The 13,282-nt window shown below is 42.3% G+C and overlaps 1 protein-coding gene across 1 annotated transcript in view; it reads left to right on the top strand.

The window, feature by feature from the left end:
* Positions 1–12,710, top strand: part of LOC106611167 (cysteine-rich motor neuron 1 protein) — a 185,025-nt gene extending 172,315 nt beyond the window's left edge. The window contains exons 15-17 of the mRNA XM_014211086.2: positions 4,506–4,628; positions 8,145–8,335; positions 8,729–12,710. Of these exons, the coding sequence (XP_014066561.1) occupies positions 4,506–4,628; positions 8,145–8,335; positions 8,729–8,914 (500 nt within the window). The 3' untranslated portion in view covers positions 8,915–12,710. The remainder of the gene's footprint in view (positions 1–4,505; positions 4,629–8,144; positions 8,336–8,728) is intronic.
* Positions 12,711–13,282: the final 572 nt, after the last annotated feature.

Here is a 13,282-nt window from a genome sequence, read left to right as displayed (position 1 = left end):
CACCGGTCACTCCAAGCAGACTAGAGCAAATGTTCAAATTATTGTTGTGGTGCCCAACAATAACTGGTTGAACAGTTGGAGAAGAGGGCTGATAAAGATCAGACAGAGTAATGTAATCCTTTATTGTGATTGGCTGGAGATTAAAAGCAAAATTTGACCTCTTCTCAGATTCAGGCACAACTAATGAAGAGTAGAAGGTCACTTTAAAAAAAAATATTTCACCTTTATTTAACTAGGTAGGTGTCAAGGTTGTGCGCTACTGGTGGAGAAGTCAGGTGCAGGAGAGCAGAGAGTTGTGAACATGCGCACACTTTATTTAGGCAGAGGCAAATAAAACAGACAGACACCACTCCGTCAAAACTTCCAGCCAAAGGTAAAAGTGCAAGGCGTGAAACAGTCACAAAAATAAGCAAATGTTTAGCAATAAACATCCTCGTGAAAATACCACGGAATACAAGGGAATACCCAGCCTGGCGTGTAACATGAAACACGTAACAAAAACAATTTCACACAAAGACATGGGGGGAACAGAGGAATAAATACATACAGTGTGATGAGGGAATGTAAACCAGGTGTGCAAGGAACAAGACAAAACAAATGGAACAATGGAAAAATGGAGCGGCGATGGCTAGAAAGCCGGTGACGTCGACCGCCGAACGCCGCCCGAACAAGGAGAGGAGCCGACTTCGGCGGAAGTCGTGACAGTAGGCCAGTTGAGAAAAAGTTCTCATTTACAACTGCGACCTGGCCAAGATAAAGCCAAGCAGTGCGACAAAAAACAACACAGTTACACATGGGATATACAAACGTAGAGTCAATAACACAATAAAAAATCTATATACAGTGTGTGCAAATGGAGTAAGGAGGTAAGGCAATAAATAGGCCAATAGTAGAGAAGTAATTACAATTTAGTAAATTAACACTGGAGTGATAGATGTGCAGATGATGATGTGCAAGTAGAAATACTGGTGTGCAAAAGAGCAAAATAAGTAAATAAAAACAATATGGGGATGAGGTAGGTAGTTGGATGGGCTATTTACAGATGGGCTGTGTACAGCTGCAGCGATCGTTAAGCTGCTCAGATAGCTGATGCTTAAAGTTAGTGAGGGAGATATAAGTCTCCAATTCAGCGATTTTTGCAATTCGTTCCAGTCATTGGCAGCAGAGAACTGGAAGGAAAGGCGGCCAAAGGATGTGTTGGCTTTGGGGATGACCAGTGAGACATACCTGCTGGAGCGTGTGCTACGGGTGGGTGTTGTTATGGTGACCAGTGAGCTGAGATAAGGTGTAGCTTCATCTAGCAAAGACTTATAGATGACCTGGAGCCAGTGGGTCTGGCGACGAATATGTAGCGAGGGCCAGCCGACGAGAGCATACAGGTCGCAGTGGTGGGTGGTATATGGGGCTTTGGTGACAAAACGGATGGCACTGTGATAGACTGCATCCAGTTTGCTGAGTAGAGTGTTGGAGGCTATTTTGTAAATGACATCGCCGAAGGCGGATCGGTAGGATAGTCAGTTTTACAGAGGGTATATTTGGCAGTGTGAGAGAACTAGGCTTTGTTGCAAAATAGGAAGCTAATTCTAGATTTAATTTTGGATTGGAGATGCTTAATATGAGTCTGGAAGGAATTTACAGCCTAGCCAGACACCTAGGTATTTGTAGTTGTCCACATATTCTAAGTCAGAACCGTCCAGAGTAGTGATGCTAGTCGGGCGGGCGGGTGCGGTTTGCGATCGGTTGAAGAGCATGCATTTAGTTTTACTAGGGCTTAAGAGCAGTTGAAGGCCACGGAAGGAGTGTTCTATGGCATTGAAGCTCGTTTGGAGGTTTGTTAATACAGTGTCCAAAGAAGGGCCAAATGTATACAAAATGGTGTCGTCTGCGTAGAGGTGGATCAAGGAATCACCCGCAGCAAGAGCAACCTCATCACTATCTCACTGCAGCTCGCTCCCGAAAATGTTCCCAGAAAATTATTACTATATTAAAAAAATGTATTGGGTTTTTCCCAAGTAAGAGTGGTGCTGCGCCACTATGTAAAGATTACAGCACAAACTGATATTTAGTAATGATAGAGAAACTCTTTGATCGCCAAAGACATTGTTGTGAATTTCGAAACAGGCCGTTCATAAACTCAGAGCGTTATCATGTTCCTCAATGAATTCAGCGCATTCTCGCAGTAAGGCTATCGCGACCGAGCACACTCAGGATGCACAGAGTGCACCACGACTATAGTGTTGTCCAATCATACAAACTTTGTGTAGCGGCAGTCAAACAAAAGTCAAATAACCACATTTTCTAAACAGCTTCAACAAATGACAGAATATCTCCTATATTTAGCAAAATCGAATTGATGATTATACAGATAGAAGATCGGCTCATGAATAACAGGGAGATAAAGAGATTAAATAGCAAAGTATCTTAATGAGGACCCACTCTGTTTATAACATATCCATATATACTCTCATACCATAGCTTTGGCAGCAAGTAGGGGAGACCGGGGATTTCTCAGAGATTGAGCTACTTCATTTAAAATGTGTGCGTGAGGGGTGTGTGTGTGCGCACGTGATTAACCCTCCATTAACGTCTCAACTGAATGTGTTTGTGCGTGCGTGTGTGCATGTGTGTAATTAGCTAGCTTCAATTTTAGCTACGTATTAAAACTTTAGCATTGCTAAATTACATTAAATATATAAAGACACTGGTTATTAACCTGGTATATGTTTGGTGAATCTAACTACAAAGCAGGTGATGACATCACAAAAAAAACTACATTCTTACCTCAAAATGTGCAGAGTCTTGCTTCTTCACGTGAGGGTTGATGTAACGTGTACGCTAATAAAAACGGGAAGCAAGTACAGGGAGTGAATTTAATAAATAAATGAACATGGAACAAACAAGAAACACGAGTATTGTACAGACATGAAACACTGGAACAGAAACAATAACGCCTGAGGAAGGAACCAAAGGGAGTGACAGATATAGGGGAGGTAATCAGGAGGGTGATGGAGTCCAGGTGAGTCTCATGAGGCGCAGGTGCGCGTAACGATGGTGACAGGTGTGCATAATGAGAACTGGCGACAACAAGCGCCAGAGAGGGGGAGCGGGAGCAGACGTGACAGTACCCCCTCCCTGACGCGCACTCCAGCCGCAGGATGCCAAACTCTACTGAGGCGCGAGAACCCGTAGATCCGGCAGAGGCGTGGGAACCCGTAGAGCCGGCTGAGGTGCGGGAGCCTGACGAGCCAACCAAGGCTTGAGAACCTGACGAGCCAGCTGAGGCTTGAGAACCTGACGAGCCAGCTTCGGCAATGGAAGCCTGACGAGCCAACCAGGGCTTGTGAACCTATCAAATTAGCTGAGGCATGGAAGCCGGTCGAGCCAGCTGAGGCATCCCCGGTTGCAGCGGCCCATGGACCCGATATCACCTGTAAAAAAGAAATACCTGTTGCTTTCGTTTGGTGAGGTGTTATTCTGTAATGTGTATGCTAATAAACGGAAGCAAGTACAGGAAGTGAATTTAATAAATAAATGAACATGGAAGAAAACAAAAAACACGAGTAGTGTACCTGAGGAAGAAACCAAAGGGAGTGACAGATATAGGGGAGGTAATCAGGAGGGTGATGGAGTCCAGGTGAGTCTCATGAGGCGCAGGTGCGCGTAACAATGGTGACAGGTGTGCATAATGAGAACTGGCGACAACGAGTGCCAGAGATGGAGAGCGGGAGTACACGTGACAGTTGAAGACTAGCCTGTTCCTGATCGGAGATATTGAGAGTGTTATAACTATCCCCTGTTACAACCATCCCCAGTCTGCCCGATGGGGAAAATGATACAGCAGTATTTTGACATGCATAGGTGAGAGACGTGCTTTGATAATGCAATCTATTGATTACAGAATAAAGTAAGGAATTTTCATGCGAGACAGGATTTAGGATTTGGGGTTTCAGTGGGATTGGGACTGGATAGGAAAATAGCCTAAACTCTAAGACAGGATAGAATTTTCTCTCATTGCTCTCTGAATTGTTAACAGCCTTCATGTCTGTGACAGAAATGCCTGTGTAGTGAATTGTGCATAGGCCTATCAAATGTGTGACTGTCTGAAGAGTCACAATGACAGCTCAAAGAGGCACAGATTCTTTTATAGGCTGTGGGGGTTTCCTATAGGGTTTATTAACTGCATTCAGGTCGTGTGTGCAGTCCGGCAATGTCAATTATGCGTGTGCTTTGAATTTATGGCGACTTTGTGTGAAGTAAAGGCTTCCACGTGACAACCTGTTTGGATAATGTGCAATTGCATTTTTTGCTAATCTGTTTTGTACTTTGTGGAATTGCATTAGTGGCGACATTGTAATTGTCATAAATATTTTTGGGTATATGTAAAGAGTGTTCCCGATTACCCATGTTAATCCCTACACACCACATATTTCAATATAACTCCTAATTCCTCTCTCTCTCTCTCTCTCTCTCTCTCTCTAACCATGTGTTTCCATATTATGTTACAGAGATGTACGCACCAGTCCCCACCAACATGCCCATTGAGAAGACAGACCAGCACAGAGGTAGGAAGCAGCACCAGCCTGCCTGGCCCACCCGCAGTGAGAACGACATCATGCCCCAGTTCAAAGGTCAGAGTTCAAATCAAACACTTCCTTGTCTGAAAAAGAGACAAGTGCCCACACAGCATGCGCTCACACACACACAAACACACTGTGTGTCTCCTCAGTGCTGCTGTAGCTGCTAAATGTTTCTGCCGTCGTCCATACGGTGCCTTCGTAAAGTATTCAGACCCCTTGACTTTACAGCTTTAGTCTAAAATGGATTAAATTGTATTTTTTTCTCATCAATCTACACACAATACCCCATAATGACAAAGCAAAAACTGGTTTCATTCCAAGGTTTTACTATTTTACAATGTAGAAAATTGAAAAATAAAGTGAAGACATCAAAATTAAGAAATAACGTAGTAACCAAAAAAGTGTTAAACAAATCAAAATATATTTGAAATTTGAGATTTTTCAAAGTATCCACCCTTTGCCGTGATAACAGCTTTGCACACTCTTGGCATTCTCTCAACCAGCTTTATGAGGTAGTCACCTGGAATGCATTTCAATTAGCAGGTGTGCCTTGTTAAGTTAATTTGTGGAATTTGTTTCCGTCTTAATGCGTTTGAGCCAATCAGTTGTGTTGTGACAAGGTAACTGTGGTATACAGAAGGTTGCCCTATTTGGTAAAAGACCGAATCCATATTATGACAAGTATCAGGATAAGGTAAAACCCAGATGCAGACCGTGTCGAAGTAACAATGTGTATTACAGCAACAGAGGCCAAGGTACAGTACGGCAGGCAGGCTCAGGGTCAGGTCAGGCAGAGGTCGGAAATCCAGACAGGGGCAAAGGTACAGGACGGCAGGCAGGCTCAGGGTCAGGACTGGCAAAGGTCAAAAACCTCCTCCAGAGCGCTCAAGACCTCTGGCTGGGCCAAGACAGGATCTCTCAATACTTTTCTACGTTCATCTTTCCCTCGATCCTGACTAGTCTCCCTGTCCCTGCCGCTGAAAAATATCCCCACAGCATGGTGCTGCCACCACCGTGCTTCACCGTAGGGATGGTGTCATGTTTCCTCCAGACGTGATGCTTGGCACTCAGGCCAAAGAGTTCAGTCTTGGTTTCATCAGACCTGAGAGTCTTTAGATGCCTTTAGGCAAACTCCAAGTGGGCAGTCGTGCATTTTACTGAGCGGTGGCTTCCGTCTGGCCACTCTACCGTAAAGGCCTCATTGGTGGAGTGCTGCAGAGATGGTTGTCCTTCTGTAAGGTTCTCCCATCTCCACAGAGGAACTTTAGAGCTCTGTCAGAGTGACAATCGGGTTCTTGGTCAACTCCCTGACTAAGGCCCTTCTCCCCTGATTGCTCAGTTTGACCGGGTGGCCAGCTCTAGGAAGTGTCTTGGTATTTCCAAACTTCTTCCATTAAAGAATGATGGAAGCCACTGTGTTCTTGGGGACCTTCAATTCTGCAGAAATGTTTTGGAACTCTTCCCCAGATCTGTGCCTCAACACAATCCTGTCTCGGAGCGCTACAGACAATTCCTTCGACCTCATGGCTTGGTTATTGCTCTGACATGCACTGTCAACTATGGGAACTTATATAGACAGGTGCGTGCCTTTCCAAATCATGTTCAGTCAATTTAATTTACCACAGGTGGACTCAAATCAAGTTGGAGAAACATCTCAAGGATGATCAATGTCGTTTTACATTCTCCCAACCAATTGTGCTGTTTTATTAGTTTTTTTTTGCGTTTTGTGTAACTTGTTTTTTCAACATCCTCCCGGACACACTAGACCCACTCCAATCCGCATACCGCCCCAACAGATCCACAGATGATGCAATCTCAATCGCACTCCACACTGCCCTTTCTCACCTGGACAAAAGGAACACCTATGTGAGAATGCTGTTCATTGACTACAGCTCAGCGTTCAACACCATAGTGCCCATGAAGCTCATCACTAAGTTAAGGACTCTGGGACTTAACACCTCCCTCTGCAACTGGATACTGGACTTCCTGACAGGCCGCCCCCAGGTGGTAAGAGTAGGCAACAACACATCTGCCACGCTGATCCTTAACACGAGCCCCTCAGGGGTGTGTGCTTAGTCCCCTCCTGTACACCCTGTTCACCCACGACTGCGTGGCCAAACACGACTCCAGCACCATCATTATGTTTGCTGACAACACAACAGTGTTAGGCCTGATCACCAACAACGATGAGATGGCCTATGGGGAGGAGGTCAGAGAACTGGCACTGTGGTACCAGGACAACAACCTCTCCCTCAGTGTGAGAAAGACAAAGGAGCTGATCGTGGACTACAGGAAAAGGCGGCTGAACAGGCCCCCATTAACATCAACGGGCTGTAGTGGAGTGGGTCGAGAGTTTCATGTTCCTTGGTGTCCACATCACCAACGAACTAGCATGGTCCAAACATACCAAGACAGTCATGAAGAGGGCACGACAAAACCTTGTCCCCCTCAGGAGACTGAAAAGATTTGGCATGGGTCCCCAGATCCTCGAGCATCCTGACTGGTTGCATCACCTCCTGGTATGGCAACTGCTCAGCATCTGACCGTAAGGCGCTACAGAGGGTAGTGCGAACGGCCCAGTACATCACTGGGGCCAAGCTTCCTGCCATCCAGGACCTATATAATAGGCAGTGTCAGAGGAAAGCCCATAAAATTGTCAGACTCCAGTCACCCAAGTTATAGACTGTTTTCTCTGCTACCTCACGGCAAGCGGTACCAGAACGCTTGCCTTTAGGACCAAGAGGCTCCTCAATAGCTTCTGCCCCCAAGCCATAAGACTGCTGAATAATTAATAAAATTGCCATCAGACAATTTACATTGACCCCCCCCCCCCCCCTTTTGTACACTGCAGCTACTCGCTGTTTATTATCTATGCATAGTCACTTCACCCCCACCTACATGTACAAATTACCTCAACTAACCTGTACCTCTGCACACTGACTCAGTACCGGTGCCCCCTGTATATAACCTCATTATTGTTATTCTTATTGTGTTACTTTTTTATTATTACTTTTTATTTTAGTCTACTTGGTAAATATTTTCTTAACTCTTCTTGAACTGCACTGTTGTTTAAGGGCTTGTAAGTAAGCATTTCATGGTAAAGTCTGCGCTTGTTGTATTCGGCGCATGTGACAAAAAGTTTGATTTGATTTGGAAACGGGATGCAGCTGAGCTCATTTCGAGTCTCATAGCAAAGTACCTGAATACTTTTGTAAATAAGGTATTTCTGATTTTACTTTTAATACATTTGCAAACATTTCTACAAATGTTTTCGCTTTATCATTATGGGGTATTGCGTGTAGATTGCAGAGGATTTTTTAGAATAAGGCTGTAACTTACAGCGTAGCACAATGTGGAAAAAGTCAAGGGGTCTGAATACTTTCCGAAGGCACGTATGTAACTCTTCATCTCCCCACTTGGAGTAGAGTCTGCTGTTTCCTTTTAACTGCTACATATAAAGGCAAATCCTACATGGAACCAATCGCCAGTTAATGAGTAATATATAAACATCTCGTGATACAGACTTTTTATGTGTGTCATAATGTTTGTGTGCTGCCTCTGTCACAGGGAACTTTGGTAGTCTCCAAATGCCCTTTCTGGATGGGAAGACCCCAGTGCCAAGAGAAGACACCACACTGCACTCTGTGGCATGGGTGGCACTGCCCATCATCATGATGCTGTTCACCATCACCGCTCTGCTCTTCATCAACCAGAAGAAGCAGTGGATCCCCGTGCTCTGCTATCGCACCCCAACTAAGGTAGGGGGTGCCATTACCCACATTTACAGTATGCCTTGTTGGTTTCTGTACTGCTTTGTTGTTTTTGTAATATAGTTGATGGTCTAAAACGCCAGAGAATATCACATCAGCAGCTTATGGAGACGCATACTTGACCCATGTCTATACATTTGAATCTTGAAATAATTTAATGTAAAAAAAAGTTGTGCTATTACATAGAATGATTACATTGCCTAGCGTTATCGTAATGATGAGCAGTAAATGCTGCCTTTACTGTATGTATACAGCCTGAGCAGAGCCTTATTGAGAAATATAATATCGTATGAATATATAAATAAAATCTAAAGCTCTGAGCCTAACTAGAGCGTGATCTGTGGAGGTAACTAACTATATGTGTGTGTGTGTCCTCTGCAGCCCACCTGCCTCAACAACCAGCTGGTATATGTGGACTGCCAGAAAGGCACCAAGGTGCAGGTGGACAGTTCGCAGTGCATGATCCGGATCGCTGACCCTGACTCCAGGTACAGCGGTTACTACAGCATGCAGAAACAAAACAACCTCAACAACCTGCAGGCTGACAATTTCTACCAGACTCAGTGAGACTGGCCTGGCCTCGCCTTGTGTCCAGTACTCAGCAGTCAGCAAGCAGCCAAAATGAGAGAGAGAGAGCACATTACCTACAGTACCATCACAACAACTATTACTTAATACAGACGGATGGAAAAATGACACCAAACCTATCAATGACAAAATAACTAGCAAACTAGCAAAGTTCACTAGCAAAGACCGATAAATGACAATAATAATCTCCTCAAGATGAATAACTAATCAAACAAAATATAATGATGATGATTTTAAACTACAGCTAACACAATGGGAGAACCAGAATCTAGACTTTTCCTAGATTATTATTCAACTTTCTTTTGCAAGTGAGTGTTACAGGTGTGTTTGGTGTGTGTGACGGAGGCGTGCTTCTGTATGTGGGTCTTTGTGAATGTGTGTGTGTGTGTGTGTGTGTTTAAAGTTAGATATACATCTTTGCGATTAGGAAAAAGTGGGTATTTTTCAAAGTATGGTATTTTCCTGCATTCCTGCTTCCTTGATAAAGGCCTTTGAAGAGATAAACAGAATAATTCAAGCTAGTGTTTTCTGTTGAACACTGAACTTTTAGAACCAAAGCTCTGCTGACTGTATGTCGAATCAAAACACACCCTGTAAGAGAGATGCTAGAGGAACACTGTGGCCAGTCTGATCTGAGCCATGGCAGGACGGACTGACGACTGCCAGACTCTATGTGGCGCTGAGCCGAAAGAGAGAGAATGAGAGAAAGAAAGAGGTCAGATACCGTAGACCCCGTCACAGACAGAACTCAGCTGAGCACCTCTCTCAGGTCTGTTCAAGCTGGACTATTGCTCTCTTCTTTCCTTCCTCTTTTCCTCCCCTTCTTTGAAAACGTTGACATTGGTTTGTTGTCTTGTTTTCCCCCGTGGAACGTCACCTGTTGGATAGAAGGTGGAAAGGAAGAAGAAGCTTCATTCACTCCATTTATTTTCCTTTGATATTCTGCTCAACATGCATAAGTGTTATTTTCCTGGTCACTTTCAAATCTCCATAATCTTTTGGCTAAATGTATTTAACAACAAAGGGCAGGCTGACGCTGACTTTCACACACTCCAAACAATGGTGTCTTTTATTTGGATAAAGAATAAATGTGTTCGGGTTGACAAAGGCAGGATGAAGCTACCCACTTGGCACAGATGTAAATTCAATGTCTATTCCACGTTGGTTCAACGTAATGTCATTGAAATGACGTGGCAGCAACGTTGATACAACCAGTGTGTGCCCAGTGGGTAGTGTAGTTCTTGAGGATTAAGGATTTGAGCATATGCTTTACAAGCTTTTCTGCTTTGTTTCTGTAAGTCCTGTTTTACACGGAGTTACACACACATAGGGAGACTATTTCACTCCTTTAGGAAACACTGAGGATACAAGAAAACATAGAATCAAAGAATATGTTCAAATGTGTTTTCTCTCGGGGTTCTCTGAAGACGAGCTATATTAAAGTAGCTCTGATATTTTTCTCGTTTTGTTTTACTGGCTGTAAGACTAACAGTCTCCTCTTCTCGATATTACCCAAGCACCTTTGTCTTCATTTATTAATTGCAAAACATTATACAGTAGGAACACGTATGTACATATTACTGCTGAAGATGAAAAATACATGAAATATTGTGTGACTATATACAGTATGTATGTGTCTATGTGTATGTTGTTTATGCATATATGTACATGTGTCAACCCACATGCATGCACACTTGATTTTTTTCTTCACATGTACATTTCTCAATTAATTTCCTATTGAATGTATTTATGATTGAGAAATAGATTTGATCTAATAATAGAAAACATGATGAGAACAAACATTTGCATTGTTTGTTTGAAAAGAGGAGTGATAGAGACAGGACAGGACAGAAAAAACACAAACATCTTATCTTATTCAATCTGTTTTTCCCTCATTTATTTGATGTCATTTTCATTTAAAAAAAAAAGGAAAAAAAAAAGAATTGTCTATCAGGGCTTTGTTTGATTGGTCTGTGAGTTCCCTATCTATTTGAGTCAATCTGTTTCCCTGAATGAAGCAATGTCCAAAATGCCAACCATATATAGACAAGTGAGTTCTGAGCTGAGCAGTACCAGGCTCTCTCAATCTTTTATTCTTCTCTTTCATTTGTCGCTTCTGAAGTCAAACTATTGAAAAGTGGGTTGACATAAGCTCTGGGAGAGAGGGTGGGATGGAGGAAGGTAGGGGTAGTAGTTTACTTTTATAGTTTGTCTTCGGTGTATCTTAATCTGTCTGACAAAAATTTAAGTAGAATCATACATCTTGGCACTTTTATATAGAAAATAACCTTTTTTGGTTAGTTTTTTTAAACATACTTTTCATTGAAAGAGTTGCCCTTAGTTTTTTTCTGAGCCCTGTCAGACCCAGTGTTACAGTTAGGTTCTAGTTGTTTCTAAATATTTGATCTACAAAACCTAAATTAACTTAGAACTCTCACGGTCATTGTATGCAGGCACTGCATTTCTGTTTATAGGTGAGGATTTCTGGCAAGAACAAGAGGGGTAAATATTTACCTTTCAAAGCATTAATTGCAGCTGAAGCTTGCTCTGTTTTCTCCTAACCTATATGTATTCTCCAGACATAGGAAAAACATACTCAAATCTACTGTATAACCGACATGTACTGTATGTAAATGCTTTTTCAAAGAAAAGATTGGTTTGATTCTCCAGCCATTATATACAGGTCTGTCTATCATCTGGACACAAACCACAGTCAAACCTCACTTAAATACACAATCCACATAATTTCCAATCGGTGAAGTGATGGATCATAATAATTGATTTTTATTAAGGACCATAAGTTCTATTACACTCGCATCACATTGACTGGCTGAGTTCTTATGTGACTTGGCTGTATGTTGCAGGATGTGGTGCTACATCCCCTACAGTATGGCTGAGTAACGTCATACAGGAATGCATCTTATTCACAATGGGTCTTACAGGGTGAAATCTTTGTATCTTTCAGTGCATCCTCCAAGTATTGTTGTAAATACTTGAGTATCACTTGCCAAAATAAAAATAAATAAAACATTGTTGGAAAAGAAAGAGGGAAAAAATTTGATTTAATTTATTGTGTTAAATGACCTAAATAATTTATTAATGAGCGAGATAATTGAACATGAACATAATAGGCCTTAAACGATGATGCAGCTGAAATTGTGAAACTATTTTAGTGTTGTGTCAGTCTCTCAAAGAGCATGTAAATAAGGTTGTACTTTAGGTAGGTGGAGAAGTTGGAGGATCACAAGCTTTCACATCTTTTCAGGGTTTTTGGTCACATGGACCTGATTTAGCCTAATCCCAGATCTGTTTATGCTGTCTTCCCAACTCCTATGGTCATTGTCACACAGTTTACTGTAACACAATGTGACAATAAACATAGGAGTTGGATAGCTAGACAACACAAACTCATCTGATCAGGCTACATCTGCCTTGTCCAAGGAGCACAAAAGCCTGACACCCTGATGAGCATTTCCCTCTGTTCCAATAAAGATAGCCCGTTGAGAGGGAAATATCTCTCTGTCCCCATTCTTTCCTGGTAATCCTTTTATTTACACAACTACCAATCCCCTTTAGAGTCTGTATATTACTGGTGTTTCATGCTTATGTAAAAATAAAAAAATATGTTGTTATTGATGATATTGCAAATACAAGATTTATTAAGAGGATAGATTAATATTTGACTGAATTTCCCGTAGCACAGCAGATTATTTTTTGCAAGTTCTTGTATTATTATTTTTTGTTTCTTTGCAGCACAATAAATAATTTGAAAACAGCTGTGTGGATCTTCCGTGCAATCATTATTAGTACTGGTGTTGTCATGCTTACCTCTCAGGGAATTTGACGCAAACCTGTCCATCTCCTCTGTGATTTCTCTTCGGGGATTTCTGCTTCAATCATAAAATGTCAATGGTGCACTTTTTTGGCTATTTTCTGCTTGAGGAAGAAATCTCTGTGGGTTTAGAGATAGAGGATAGGTTCCATCAACAACAACAAAAATTCAAGAGGAACAAAAACACAATTTCACCTGCAGCACTTTGAAAATATACCAGCAGGTCAACCCGTTTAACGATTACTCACTCAGTAAGTGATGGCACCAAAACATTTTATCAGACCCAGCCAGCTGAGGCAGATAAATAATGTGTGACCACTTCCAGTTGTCTGCTAAGTGATGCAGTACCTGGCCCTGTATGTCTCAGTTACCAAGAGCATAGCGCAAGGTAAAAGGTTCAACTCCCGCAGGGATTACAAATGTATGCACACACTGTGCTGTAAGTCGCTTTGGATAAAATAGTTTGCTTTTTTCCATAAAAATGTTTACCCATGGATCTGTCTGGTCAAAGCAAC

Source organism: Salmo salar, chromosome ssa09 (assembly GCF_905237065.1).
Source record: "Salmo salar chromosome ssa09, Ssal_v3.1, whole genome shotgun sequence".
Classification (NCBI taxonomy): Eukaryota; Metazoa; Chordata; class Actinopteri; order Salmoniformes; family Salmonidae; genus Salmo; species Salmo salar.
This window is presented reverse-complemented; position numbering and strand designations above follow the sequence as displayed.